Source organism: Manis pentadactyla, chromosome 10 (genome assembly GCF_030020395.1).
Source record: "Manis pentadactyla isolate mManPen7 chromosome 10, mManPen7.hap1, whole genome shotgun sequence".
In the NCBI taxonomy this organism is placed as follows: Eukaryota; Metazoa; Chordata; class Mammalia; order Pholidota; family Manidae; genus Manis; species Manis pentadactyla.
Window position 1 is genome coordinate 15,165,988 of NC_080028.1, and position 12,842 is coordinate 15,178,829.

At 42.5% G+C, this 12,842-nt stretch overlaps 1 protein-coding gene across 2 annotated transcripts in view; it reads right to left on the minus strand.

The window, feature by feature from the left end:
• Nucleotides 1–5,329: 5,329 nt before the first annotated feature.
• The window catches only part of POLR3B (RNA polymerase III subunit B), a 133,555-nt gene continuing 126,042 nt past the window's right edge, over nucleotides 5,330–12,842 (minus strand). The window contains exon 29 of one of the 2 annotated variants that reach the window (XM_057486444.1): nucleotides 5,330–7,134. In XM_057486444.1, the coding sequence (XP_057342427.1) occupies nucleotides 7,116–7,134 (19 nt within the window). In that variant the 3' untranslated portion in view covers nucleotides 5,330–7,115. Of the gene's footprint in view, nucleotides 7,135–7,349; nucleotides 7,500–12,842 lie in introns of those variants that run through there. The other variant, XM_057486443.1, reaches the window with a different exon arrangement.

Below are 12,842 nucleotides of genomic sequence, written 5' to 3' on the forward strand. Positions count from 1 at the left end.
GGTTGTGTAGAGTTCAATGCATTAAATTTGTTTTAAGTATTTTATTTAGATCCTCTCTCAGCTTATTTATTATGTTTTGAACTTTACCTTAGTCATTGGCTAAGAAAGCCTTACTTCTATTTATGTTTTTGCTTAATGAATATGAGTGGTACTATAATTGGTGTATAAATACAAATGTAAAGTCTTTATTGTACATTTTGCCTCTTATTAAAGTTGCCTTTATTCACCCCCATTTAATGCTTGTCCTGATTTTTATTAAGTGATAATTTCTGCTTTTTATTGATATAGCCCAGAATTCTGCCCCATACCTCCATTTTAGAGGTTCTTTGGTATCATGTTTTCTGTCTGCTCATTACTGCAAATAGCTGAGTTTTGCTTGGTGGTCCAGCCTGAGTATTTTCCTTTTAATAAGTTAGTTTATTCATCTGAATTTATCAATAGCAACAGATATATTTTGTGTTTTTTTAACAGTCTTTTCTGTTACAATATGTACTTTTTATTCCTCAAAAAAATCTTTTTATTATGTAATTTCTGTTTTCTGTATTTCATTCTGTGCATGCATTTCCTGATGATTTGGAAAGTTTTTAGTTTGCTCTTATTTATTTTAATGGTTTAATTGTTTTTAGTTATTTTAGTCATTTCATTTTATATAATTCACCCTGTTTTTCTTCAGATAGCAATTACTGATTCTTGACTACATGCAAGGTTTGTGTCCTTCCACCTCTTCCCACTTTCCCTGCCAGGTCTCCTCTAAACTTTTAATTAATTATGCTATGGGGTTTTGTTCTTCTACTATTTATCTTCAGGTTTAAATATCCTTTATACTCTTACATATCTTTCTATAACTTTATGTCCTTAAATGTCCTCTTACACCTTTAATATCCTTAAAACTCAGGTTATGAAAGATGAAGTTATCATAAGTGGTATATTTAAACTACTTTATACCTTCTCTTCCCTTCTGCTTCTCCAGGTATTTGTAGTTATGTTATTTCTTAAATTGTCATCGCTTTTAATATTTACATAATTTCTCCAGTTGTATGGGCACGGCTCTACATTTTTTTTTAAATTAAGGTATCATTGATATATACTCTTATGAAGGTTTCCCATAAGCAACATTGTGGTTTCAACATTCACCCGTATTATCAAGATTCCCCACCCCAGCCACCCCATTGCAGTCCCTGTCTATCAGCATAGTAAGACGCTGTAGAGTCATTACTTGTCTTCTCCATTCTGTACAGGCATGGCTCTACATTTTTAAAAATTTAGTCCTCATCTTTGGTCTTTTTTTCTGTGGTTTTTCTATTCATCTTATAGTTGGCTGGATTTTCCTATGGTTTCTTTAATAAAGGACTCATGGGGCATTATATTCCCTCCATATTCAGAAATATTTGTTGTTTGCTTTTATATTTGAAAGAAAAACTGGCTGGGTATGAATCTTTTATTTATCTGAGGAATTTGTAGATGTCGCTCAACTTTTTTCAGTGTCAATGCTGGAGTAGAGAAGTGTGTGGCCGGACTTAATTTCTCCCACTGAGGATGATTTTATACATGGAAGCAAGCATTTTTTATATCTCTTTGTTACCCAGTAAACTTTGTAATTCCAGTGTTGATTTTTCTGTATTAAATATTCCTGGGGTAGGATGGGTCTGTAAAGTTGACATCTGAGGTTTTTCTTTTGCTAGGTTTCTTTAATTATATTTTTGAAGATCTTTTGGTTCCTTTCCTTTGGTATCCTTCTTCAGGGATGTCAATTTTGTGTAAGTTTTTTCTTCTTTATATTCCAATTTGTCACTTCTCTACTCTTTTAAAAAAATCAACTTCATATGGAACAATTTATACACAATGATGCACACATTTTAAGTATACAGTTCCACTATCACAACCAGTGTGTAAGATACTCACTATCCCAAAAAGTTCCCCTTTGCCCCATCTCAATTTCCACCTCCCCTCAGCCCCGAGCAACCAGTGATCTGTTTTCCATCACTATAGATTAGATTTGTCTTTCCTCAAGTTGCATACAGATGGAATCATATAGTATGCACTCTTTTCTGCCTGGCTTCTTTCAGTATAACATTTAAAAAATGATCCACTCTGTTGCATATATCATGTTCCATTTTACATTCTCATCAGCAGTGTATGATAGTTCCAGTCCTCACATCACTACCAAGAGCATCGGTCAATAGTGTCAGAACATCTGAGAACTGTGAAGAATCTCACAGTTTCAAAATACGTAACATACATGTAACTGGAATATCAGAAGGGGGAGAAAGAGAGAACAGAGCAAAAGAAAAAACTAAAGTAATCATGCTCAAGAACTTTCCAAAATTAATGACAGAGATCAAACTACAGATCCAGGAAACGTGGAGAATACCAGGCAAAATAAATACCAAAAAGCTATACCTAGACATAGTATACTCAGTTTAGATGTTCTGTTCTGGTTTTTTGTTTATTTGTTTTGCTTGTACATTTTTATTTGGGAAATTTTTGACCTGTCTTCAAGCTCACTGATTCCTTCCTTGGCCCTGGTGAGTCTGCTTAGAGCGCTTCAAAGGCTTTCTTCATTTATGTAGGGTGTTTTTCTCTCTAGCATTTCTTCTTGATTCTTAGAATTTCTCTGTCTTTTCTTACATTTCCCATCTCTTCTTGCATGTTATCTACTTTCCCCAATTAGAGCTCTTATTATATGAATCATAGTTACTTTAAATTTCCTGTTTGGGAATTCCAACGTCTGTGTCATTTCTGAGTCCAGTTCTGATGCTTGATATCTTCAGGCTGTTTTCTTCCTTCTTGCCTTTGGTGTGTCTTGTAATTTTTTGTTGAAAGCCAGACACGTTGTACTGAATAATAGGAACTGAGCCTTTAGCATGAGGATTATGTGAATCTGGTTAGAGTGGACTGTTATAATGTTTGCTGTGGTTACAGGTGCCAGAGGATTCAAATTCCTCCAGTGTCCTTGTTTTTGTCTATGCTCTGGAATTTGGGCTTCCCTGAGTACTTCTCATCTGTGAAGTGAAAGTCTGTCCTTCAGCTCCTTCAGCTCCACCCCCTGCTACTGTACGGAGCCCTGTTGGAGTGGTGGTGACGTGTGGGGGAGGGAGGGCATTCTACAACCGTGATTACAGCTCAGGTATTCCAGTGACCTGTGCCCATCACAGAGCTTCTCTACTGGCACAGACTTCCCTCCCTGAAACAGGAGGTCAGGGGGCTGGAAGTGGAGGACTGCCCTTCCCCCAGCTGGGATAGAGCTCTGGTATAGGCTTTGTCCCTGGAGTGTGCGTCTTTATTATCGAGACCACTCTGTGTAAATGTCACAATGATTACTCTTCGCTTGGCCCTGCCAGAGAGCCACAGGGGTGTTTCCTGGCATCGTCACTACAATAACTTGATGGAGTCACTGGAGGTAAAGACCATAAAACCGTGAAGCCCCCTAAAACTGAAGGCCTCAAAAGTTTCCCACTCTGGCTGGTGCACACTCACCCTCCAGAAATGCATCAAAAGTACCATTAAAATTTTCCTATTAGTTTGTGCCTCCAGCAGCTTTTGTTCCAAAAAGCAGAGTTTAGATCTGTCTCTAGATTTGCCTCTATCTCTAGATTATAGAATGTCAGATTGCCTATTATAGACTGAATGTGGTTCCCCCCACCTTCCCTCCAATTTCATGTTGAAATTCTAACACCCAGTGTGTTCTCATCAGCAGTGTATGATGGCATCTGGAGGTGGAGCCTTTGGGAGGTGATTAGGTCAAGAGGGTGGAGCACTTGTGAATGGGATTAGTGACCCTAGAGAAGGGAGCCCAGAGAGCTCACTTGTCATCTTTTTATCATGTGAGGACACAAAAAGAAGTTGGCAGTCTGCAAGCCAGAAGAGGGCTCGGTCCAGAACTCAACCATCTAGGCACCCTGAGCTCAGATTTCTAGCCTCCTGAACAGTAAGAAATAAATTTGTTTTTACGTCACCCAGTCTATGGTATTTTGTTCTAGCAGCCTTTAGATCTCACTGCAAACTTACAAAAGATACAGAGTACAGAGCAATGTTTTAAACTATACTAAGGGACTGCAACTGGCAAACTTCAGATTATGGGAAACTACAGGACAAATGTCCTGGTTCCTCAACAAATAAACTGCAAATTAAAAAAAAGGAGATAGGGAAATGGGAAATCAGAGAGACAAGTACAGGTTAGAAGAAAATTAAAAGTCATGCTAACCAGTGTAAATTATTTGGATTCCAATTCAAACAAACATCTGGGAAAAATACTTATCAGGTAATTTGAAAATCTGAACACTAACTGGATATTTGATAATAGTAAGAGATTATTGTTGCCTGTTATTGTGTGACAATGGTTCTGTGGTTAGTTTTTAAACAGAGTTTTTCTAATGGCACATAGTGAAATATTTATGGGTGAAATGATATTTGTAAACCTGGGATTTGCTTCATAATCTAGGAGAAAGTGGGTAGATTATACATATAAAACCAGTAATAAGTTGATAATTATAGAAATGGAGTGGTTACATGAGGGTCCACTATACTCTTCTCTCTAGTTTTGTAAATATTTGGAACTTTCTGTGGTTAAGTTAAAAAAGGAGATTGTATATGCATGTGTGTGTGCACACTTGTATAATTATACATAGAAAAAAGTCTATAATGTCAATCTATATTAAGACATTTCCCCACCACCACATCAGGTTAAAGGGGAACAAGAAGGGGGAGAATAATGCCTACCTAGCAAGATTGGGTAGATGGATAATTGATGCAAAGGAACGAGCCCATAGTAGGTGTTCAATTAATCTAAATTCCTGTTGCTAGCAGGATCGGTCAAGTTGGTCAAACTCAAAACTCACTACGTGGGGTGGGTGTTGGGTGCATAGGGGAGAGATGCCTAGCTGAGTCGGCTCACTTTTCCCCTCTCTTGCTGTCCTCATCCCTTCCTCCTGATCCATATGCATTCCCTTAGGGGCTTGAAAGACAGGTTAGCTAATCTCTTCGGTCCTGAAAACTGATCAGGTGTTTATTATTTAATCAATGTGTTCTCCCAGGAACTGTGTGCCTGCAGTCTAATGGTAGAGATGTCAGGCAGATTGACGGAGAGAGGATTCTGGGAAAGGGTGCTGAAACCATCACAGCAGAGGCTATCCAGAGGCCAGTGGTGTTCCCTGGGTTTGCTTGCCCCTGTGAACTACTGAGTAGGAAGGAAGTCGACTAGGAGCTCTATGGACCCTCTTAACCACTCTCTATTTACCCTCCACCCTCTCAAACCCCCATCCTCTTCCTTCCCTTGAACCTGCTCTCACAGTTTAGACAGATGCACATCTGCCTGATCCTCTCAAGGGCATCTGAGTCTGGACCCTCCCTCATACTTAGAAACCTTTCTTCCCTTGGTTTGCTGGACAGTGCTATTTTTGACTTTGCTTTGCTTCTCCTACTTGGACTCTTTGAAGGCTCTTCTCTCCATGCCCATCCATACTTGCTGGTGTCTCTGAAGTTCCATCTATGGCCCTGTTCCCTCTGCACATCTCTGGGGAAGATGTCGCACTCGTTCCAGTGCCCTCAATCACCAGTGACTCCCAAATCTTCCTTGGCAGCTCCTGCCTCTCATCCAGATGGGCTTGCTGACTCAGGTATCCCACAGACACCCAATTCAATGTGTGCCATATGGAAGAGTGATTGCCCCTCCCATGGGCTTTCCACCAATGGCTCCTTGTCTTGGTGGTTCACTACCATCTTGCCAAAGGGTTTCAGCACTGGACAAGTTCACTATGGATTCAATGAGACCAAAGAAATGACAGTAGAATGTTCTTTGGGTGAAAAGGTTATACCCAACTTTATTCCCATGGTGGCAGGTCAATCACTAGAATCCCATCCACTCAGAGTGAGTCTGCCTGCAGCAAGTCGGTCTCTGCCTCTGGGCCTCTCTGCCCCTGAAGCTGTCTCTGTCCCTGTCCTCGGTGCTGCCACCACTTCAGCCTCATCTCTGCTCTCCTGCAGCCTTGCAGCTGTGCCATTGTGTCGCCCAGGGCACTGGGAGCTCTTTATATAGAGTCAATAATGATACATTGCCCACACATGTGTAGTGAGCTAGCTGACCAGGGCCAGGAGAGAATCCTGGCCATAGGAACCTTCACTTTATCCACACTACCCATTTGGCTACTCAAGCCATTATTTCAGAGATCCTCCTAGACTCTGTTCTTTTACTTCCTACACAGTCCTGTTCTACTTCCTTACTCTCTCCACCCACTGTCATTGTTGTCCTCTTTCTCCTTCCCTTTAGCCCCACTCCCGACTGTCCATCTATTGGTTAATGTTCATTCATTCTTCAAAAGTCAGCTCTGAACAGTGTATCACAGAGAAGGGACATAGTGGATCTCTGGCAACTTGCTGCACTGATGGACAGTGACTGCACTGGGGTGTGGGTGGGGACTTGATAATATGGGTAAATGTAGTAACCACATTGTTTCTTCATGTGAAACCTTCCTAAGAGTGTATATCAATCATAGCTTAATAAAAAATTAAAAAAGAAAAAATAAACCGAGGCTCAAAGAGGTAAAGGTCATTCAGAAAAAAAAAAAAAGTCAGCTCTGGTCCTTACCTCCTCTGGAGACCTCATCCTGATTACTTAGGGGCTCCCATTTTATGATGTCACAGGCCAGCTTCCCCTTCACTGGAGCCTTAGTTTCTATGGTCAGCATTTGAAGTCAAAATCACGCTTGAAAACAACGTAAACCACTCAACACCGGAAGTTAGCTATTTCTTTTGATGAGCGCCCAACAGGACAGCTGTCTTAAATGTGGGGTCCATAATTTGCCAAAAAAAAACCCCCACAGCTACAATCTTTCTAACTCTAGAGATTCAGACTAGAGCAGAGATTCTCATACTGTGAGAGACAGACGGCAGATTATATTTCAGTTACTCTAGACTCATCAGTAGGGAGGTGAGAGTGGAGAGTGGAGTTACCAGTCTTGTTTAAACACTCCCCTTCCCTGTCTTTTCCAGTGCTAAGTGTGGAGTTGAATTCGTCAAAATTACATATGTGAATGGCAGCCTGCCCCCTCCTTGTACTGTAACTTCTCCGTCTTCTCTCCTAATTCTGAGCATCTGACTCATGACTGCATTCCCATGACTTAGTAGAATGCCCTCCACCTAGAAGAAACAGAAAATGGATGAATGGATTAACGGCTTAACTTCTCGGACCTCTCCAGAGGTGGGAATTCAACAGATAATGAAACAGCCCATTATATCATCTGAACAAATGAAGTGGACCTACTGGTTCAAGGTCTCTATTGGCTTACCAGGATTCTAACTGGCTTACCAGGATTCTAACCCTGCTTCAGACAATTATTGTCTGAAGCAGGGTTCCCAAAGAAGAGAAGGGCTGAGAGGCTTAGGGGGCTCCAGATTAGCTGATCAGCAGATAATATTTTTTTGAAGCCTCTTCTGTGGCTGGACCAACTCACCGATGGGCTCTGGCCGGGTTCCAACTGCTGGTCTGCTTGCTCCTCTTTTCCCTAATCCAGGTTTAACGAGATGAACCTCATTAGAAAGGCAGGGCGGTTATCCTTTAAGTGAGCAAAGTGACTCTTCACAGAAGGACTGATTTTAATAACCCAGTGCGAGACCCCCTTTAAGGTACAGAATAGTCCTGGCACATCAGTTAAGTGTTACACAAAACAGACGTGAGTATTCAAAATCAAAGGCGTTTCTCATTCATGTGAAAAAGGGATCAGTAAGCTGCATGGAAACTGGGGTGCGTTAAAGTCCCTGGGGCCACTGTCCACAGCAGGAAAAGCTCAGAGCAGATTGGGCCCAGGGGGAGGCAACCTTGGCCGCCCATAACTCAGAGATAGAAGGCGGTGATCTTCATGCGCTGCCTCCGTTTCATGTGCGGGCTCCTGCCTCTGATCTTTTGGCAGTTGCCTAATTGCCAATGACTGTTTCTGTGGACACGAGGGTCTGCTAAATGTGTAGGGTCTGCATTTTTCCATGGGAGACTTTTTCCTTTGCACATAAGCCAAAGATTCCTTCATACACAAATTCTTTCTTATGCAGGTCATCAGATTCTTACACGGGGGACATTAATGCTGAGTTTAATGCACACAGCTGAATATAAATATATACATAAAATCTGGTAACTCAAGCAGTTGGGATGCTGGATGGGAAGGCCAGCAATGCCATATGTATGTCTTGAATTTCTTTCACACATGAAGACTGCACTCCTAACTCAGTATTAGGTAAACACTTTAAGCTGCTTTCCAAGAGTGGAAATGGCTTCACTTTCAGTCAACCCCCCTCTGACCCAGTCTCCACTGGAACCAAAGGCACACACTTTTGGGGGAGTTTGAATAAAAGTAAGGGGCACATTTAAACTTACTACTGCAACCAAGATCTTTATCAACATGATACGCTGGCCCCACCTAAGTAACAAGTCACACAGTTGACCTGACTTAAGGAAGAGAAGTGCCATTATACAGGGATGGCAAATAGGTTCCCATATGGAAGCCCATTCCAATTAATCAAAACAATAATGGGTATTTATGAGCCCTTATTATGTGGGTCACATGAATCTATTCAATTAGTCCTATGATTATTACCTCATTTTTGCAGATGGGGAAATGGAGGCAAAATAATTTGGCCAAGGTCATATAGCTAGTGGGTGGCAGAGCCCTTGCTCCAGGCCATGGCACACTCTTGCCTCCTCGCTGGCTGGGCCTGGTGTTCAAGGGTCTGAAGCCAATTCAGATTCAGCAGGGCAGACTGATGTGACTGGTCAGGGAGCTGCCAGGGGGATGCAGACACAGAATGGATACACATATATGGGTATTCGCATCCCTAGCTTTATTTAAAAGAAAAGGTTCCCAACTTCTGTATTATCAGAACTATTCCTATCTCTATCTCTACAAATACTGACTCCTAGATTTTTGTCACATCTGACACAGAGTAAGGTAATTAGAGGAACTCCGCCTGAAGGCAGAGCAGGTAATGAATCATTAACAGCCTCCTGTTTTATTTTCTGCACCAACATGGATGTATTTTGGGTCCTGGCAGGTCATAGACCTACTTGGGACATGCAAGACCCAGAGGAACCAAGAAGGAACTTTTCCAGTAACTCAGAAAGACAGCTGCTGCTGCTGAGATTTCTGCTCTGGGGACCCAGCCCTACTGCTGTCATCTTCAAGTGCAGGCTGTGCTTCAGCTTGCTAGGAGAGGGCTTCTGACCGCATTTACTCCTTGGGGGCTTAGTGACCCACTCAAAAGGAGGGCAGAGCCTTTGGCATTTGGGTAAACTGGGGGCTGAATGGTGTCTGCCCCATGGTGGGCAGGCAGACGCAGAGCTGAGGTTTGACTGGGTAAATGATGAAAATCTGCTTGTGTCTTTGAGCAAATAAAATAGGCTAGACCTAAAAGAACATCAAGTTGTAGGCAGAGGTGAATAAAAATGTGTTATAACTAACCTTATTTCTAAAAATCTGTAACAATATCATCAGATATATAAAAATGCATTTTACAACAGGAATATTTAACTTAGTGACCAACATAGTTCACACTGGTTTTACATCAGTTACATTTATAACTGATACACTGAAGAAAAATAAGGGCTTTGTCATTCATGTTAACATTTGTTAGTAGAGCCACCCAATGACCCAGAAGCACACTGGCGCTCAGTTTACTGAGGACAAATCCATGTAACTATAATTTGAACTGCTGTCATTTGCTCTGTAATTTACACCACTTCCATTAGCATTGTCTAGTTCAGTGGTTCTCCACTGGGGGCAATTTTGCCCTGCTGGAGACATTTGGCAAAGTCTGGAGATGTCCTTGATTGTCACAACCAGGAGGATGTTACTGGCATCTAGTGGGTAGAGGCCAGAGGTGCTGCTCAACTTCCTCCAGTGCAAAGGACAGCGCCCCCACATAAAAGAACTATTTGGCCCAAAATGTCAACAGCCTAGAGGTTGAGAAACTCTGGTCTAGTTTTGTGCTTGCGTATACAAGGAGAGGAAAGCTAACCTTCACTGAGTTTAACCCGGGGCAGGTGGTGCTCCAGCATCTATGGTACTCGTCACCTGAATTAACTCACTTGTCACAGCAAAGTTCTGGAGTAGGCAGTGTTCTTATCCCTGTACAAGTCTCGAGTGGATGAGGCAGGCAGGGAGGTCACAGACTACTGAACAGAAAGGACTGAGACTCGTGTACTGGGGGAAGATTGGGGCTGTCCAGCCAGAGTGCAGGGCCCGGGCTGTGCCTCCTGGTTGTGTCCACATGCACAGAACACAGAAAGGGCAGAGTGGCTTTGCTCTCCATGGTTGCTGGTAACACCACTACCAATTCATTTGCAGGACAGCAGCTCCAAGGTTAAGTGACACTGGGGCTCCCCGAGTCTTACAGGCAGCACCGAGGGCATCCGCTGGTTTTGTGTGGCCTTTGGAGAGTCAATGCGGTTGCAGCCCAGAGAGGACTTGGACAGCAGGCTGAAATGACTAACCGGGATCAAGACAGAATCTGTAGCTTTCCCAGTAGTCACTTCAGAAAGGCCAGTTTCAATGTATGTTGTCTGCGGCTCTGGCAGGCAGGTCTGGTAGGAGTGGAAAGAAGCTGCAGGAGAAAGCTAAGCCTCAGGCTGGAGAGTGAGAAGCAAGTCAGCACAGGCGAGCAGCAGCATCCAAGTTATCCGAGGAGAGCTCTTCCTGTACAGACCTGGCCTTTAATGCCCATTTCTTCTGTATGAGCAGGGGCAGGAGTGGGGAGGCCGGTGAAGCAGGGCCGGAACCCTGTGGGAGGGGCAGGCCACACAACCTGCTACTTCAGGGGAAGTCAGGCCGGCAAGAAAGTGGGAAGGTGGTTCCCTGTGGGTAGGTTCTTTGGCACCACCAGAAGTCTAAAGCCCGGCTCTCAGGCAGGATGGGATCCAGAGCTCTCCAGTAGCTTACAACAGGGGATCTCAACTTTTAAGGTTGCGTTGGAACCACCAGAGGGTTTATTAAAAGGGACTGCTGGGCTCCACCCAAATTCCTAAGCTCCCACATGATGCTGATGGTCCAGGGACCCTAGTTGGAAAGCCTAGAAGCATCCAGTCGTCAGGCTACCCTGCCCTCCGAGATCTGTCATCACTACTGAGCCATAAAGGGTATCATTATTCCAGTTTCTTCAAATACAATGTTAATATAGGAGTCACTTTCGAAGTATGACAAATTCATCAAACTTCCACTCAAGTAATATTAAAAATGTGAATATAAATGTCACCCCAGCATCCAAGACAAAAGAATTTGGATCCATCATGTTTTAATTTATTCATACTGCTCCTTGCTTCCATTAACGTGGATGATTGGGAGTTAACCAGACTTAAATTTTATTACGCATGGAATGAGACCACTACCTGGACTTGGAGAATGCTTTCATGCCTCTGACAATGTTCTCAGATTTTAGACTTGTGAGTGAAAATGTGAGTTTCATATTTTTCCAAAATTTTCTGCCATGACATCCTGATCACCATAAATTTGATTTGCTGAAGCAAATCTTTTAATTGCTTCTGAAGCCTGCGTCTGAAATCCAAATTGGAGCTTGGCTTTGGTAACAAACAGTATATACTTCTGGGCTGCCACCACTTCTTTTTTCCTATTTAAAAACTGCCTCTTTAAAGCTTGACTTTAATTTCCCACCAACCTTGGCCCCGTGAGGCTGATGTAGTAAAAATCCAACTTTTTGTCAGCAAACGAAATGAACTGTTTTCAAGACACATATGGAGTAAATATGGATGGTAAAGAGGTGCTACTTTTACGGTCACTTTTCTGACCATCCGTTTCACAAAGGAATTATTTACAGGTCTCTCGGAAACTGGCTTCTCTATTACTCAGGTGGCTGCGAAGCGGATGGGCCTCACCACCGGCCCTAATGTGCTCATTCATGTGACTCATTACTGCAAGTAGAGGTGTCGGTCCCAGTGCTCCCAAGCAGCTGAAAACTATCCCATTCTGTAGCACCCAATCAAGGCCTTTTTCTTTTTCTTTTTTTAATCTTTTCCTTGACTCTCACCACATGGAAGCGTTTTGCGAACTGGTTCTGCATGCTTCATGAAACTATGCTGGGACTCCCGCGCCGACAACGGGCCCCACTTTGATGTCAGTGGGAAATGGTCCTTCCAGGGCAGTGTGTTGTCTGATCCCACCGCCTCTTTCCTTCCTATCACCGTGAAACAGGGTGGCTTTCACAACTCGCTTTTACAAAACCATACGGCTTCTGCGCTTTGTCCTGGCTTCTAAACTCCCTCTTCTCGAAGAAACTTGGTGTTTGCCTTCCTAACCCTTTCCTGATGAAGCTCTGCAGGGTCATGCCAGTCTTGGCAGTGCTTAAGAAAGGAGTAATGGTATCAGTGAAAATGATAACTAATGTTTGTGGACACCTGTTACGTGCCAGGCACTGTGCTGTGCTGAGCCCTTTAGATGTATTATCTCATTTAATCTTAAAAATGACCCTGAGTACCTGTACTGCCATTATTCCTATTCTGAAGATGGAAAAAGTAAAAGAACAAAGAAAATATGCTGTATTTGAGTGACAAAGCTATTAAGAGAATGAAACACAGGTTTAGAACCTGTGTTCTTTCTAAAAACTTATTTAGAACATGTGTTCTTTTTAAAACATTTTATTGAAGTATAACATTCAGAAAAGTAAAAAATCCTGAGTGTACACAGCTCAGTGAATTTTCATAAAATAAAATAAACACACCTATGTAACTAACATTCAGGTCAAAAAAATATTACTCGCATCCTAGAGCCCCCTTCCTGCACCACAGTCATTAGCTACCCATTCTGCTCAGTGAACTATTACCATGACTTCTGTAATCATTGATTAATTTT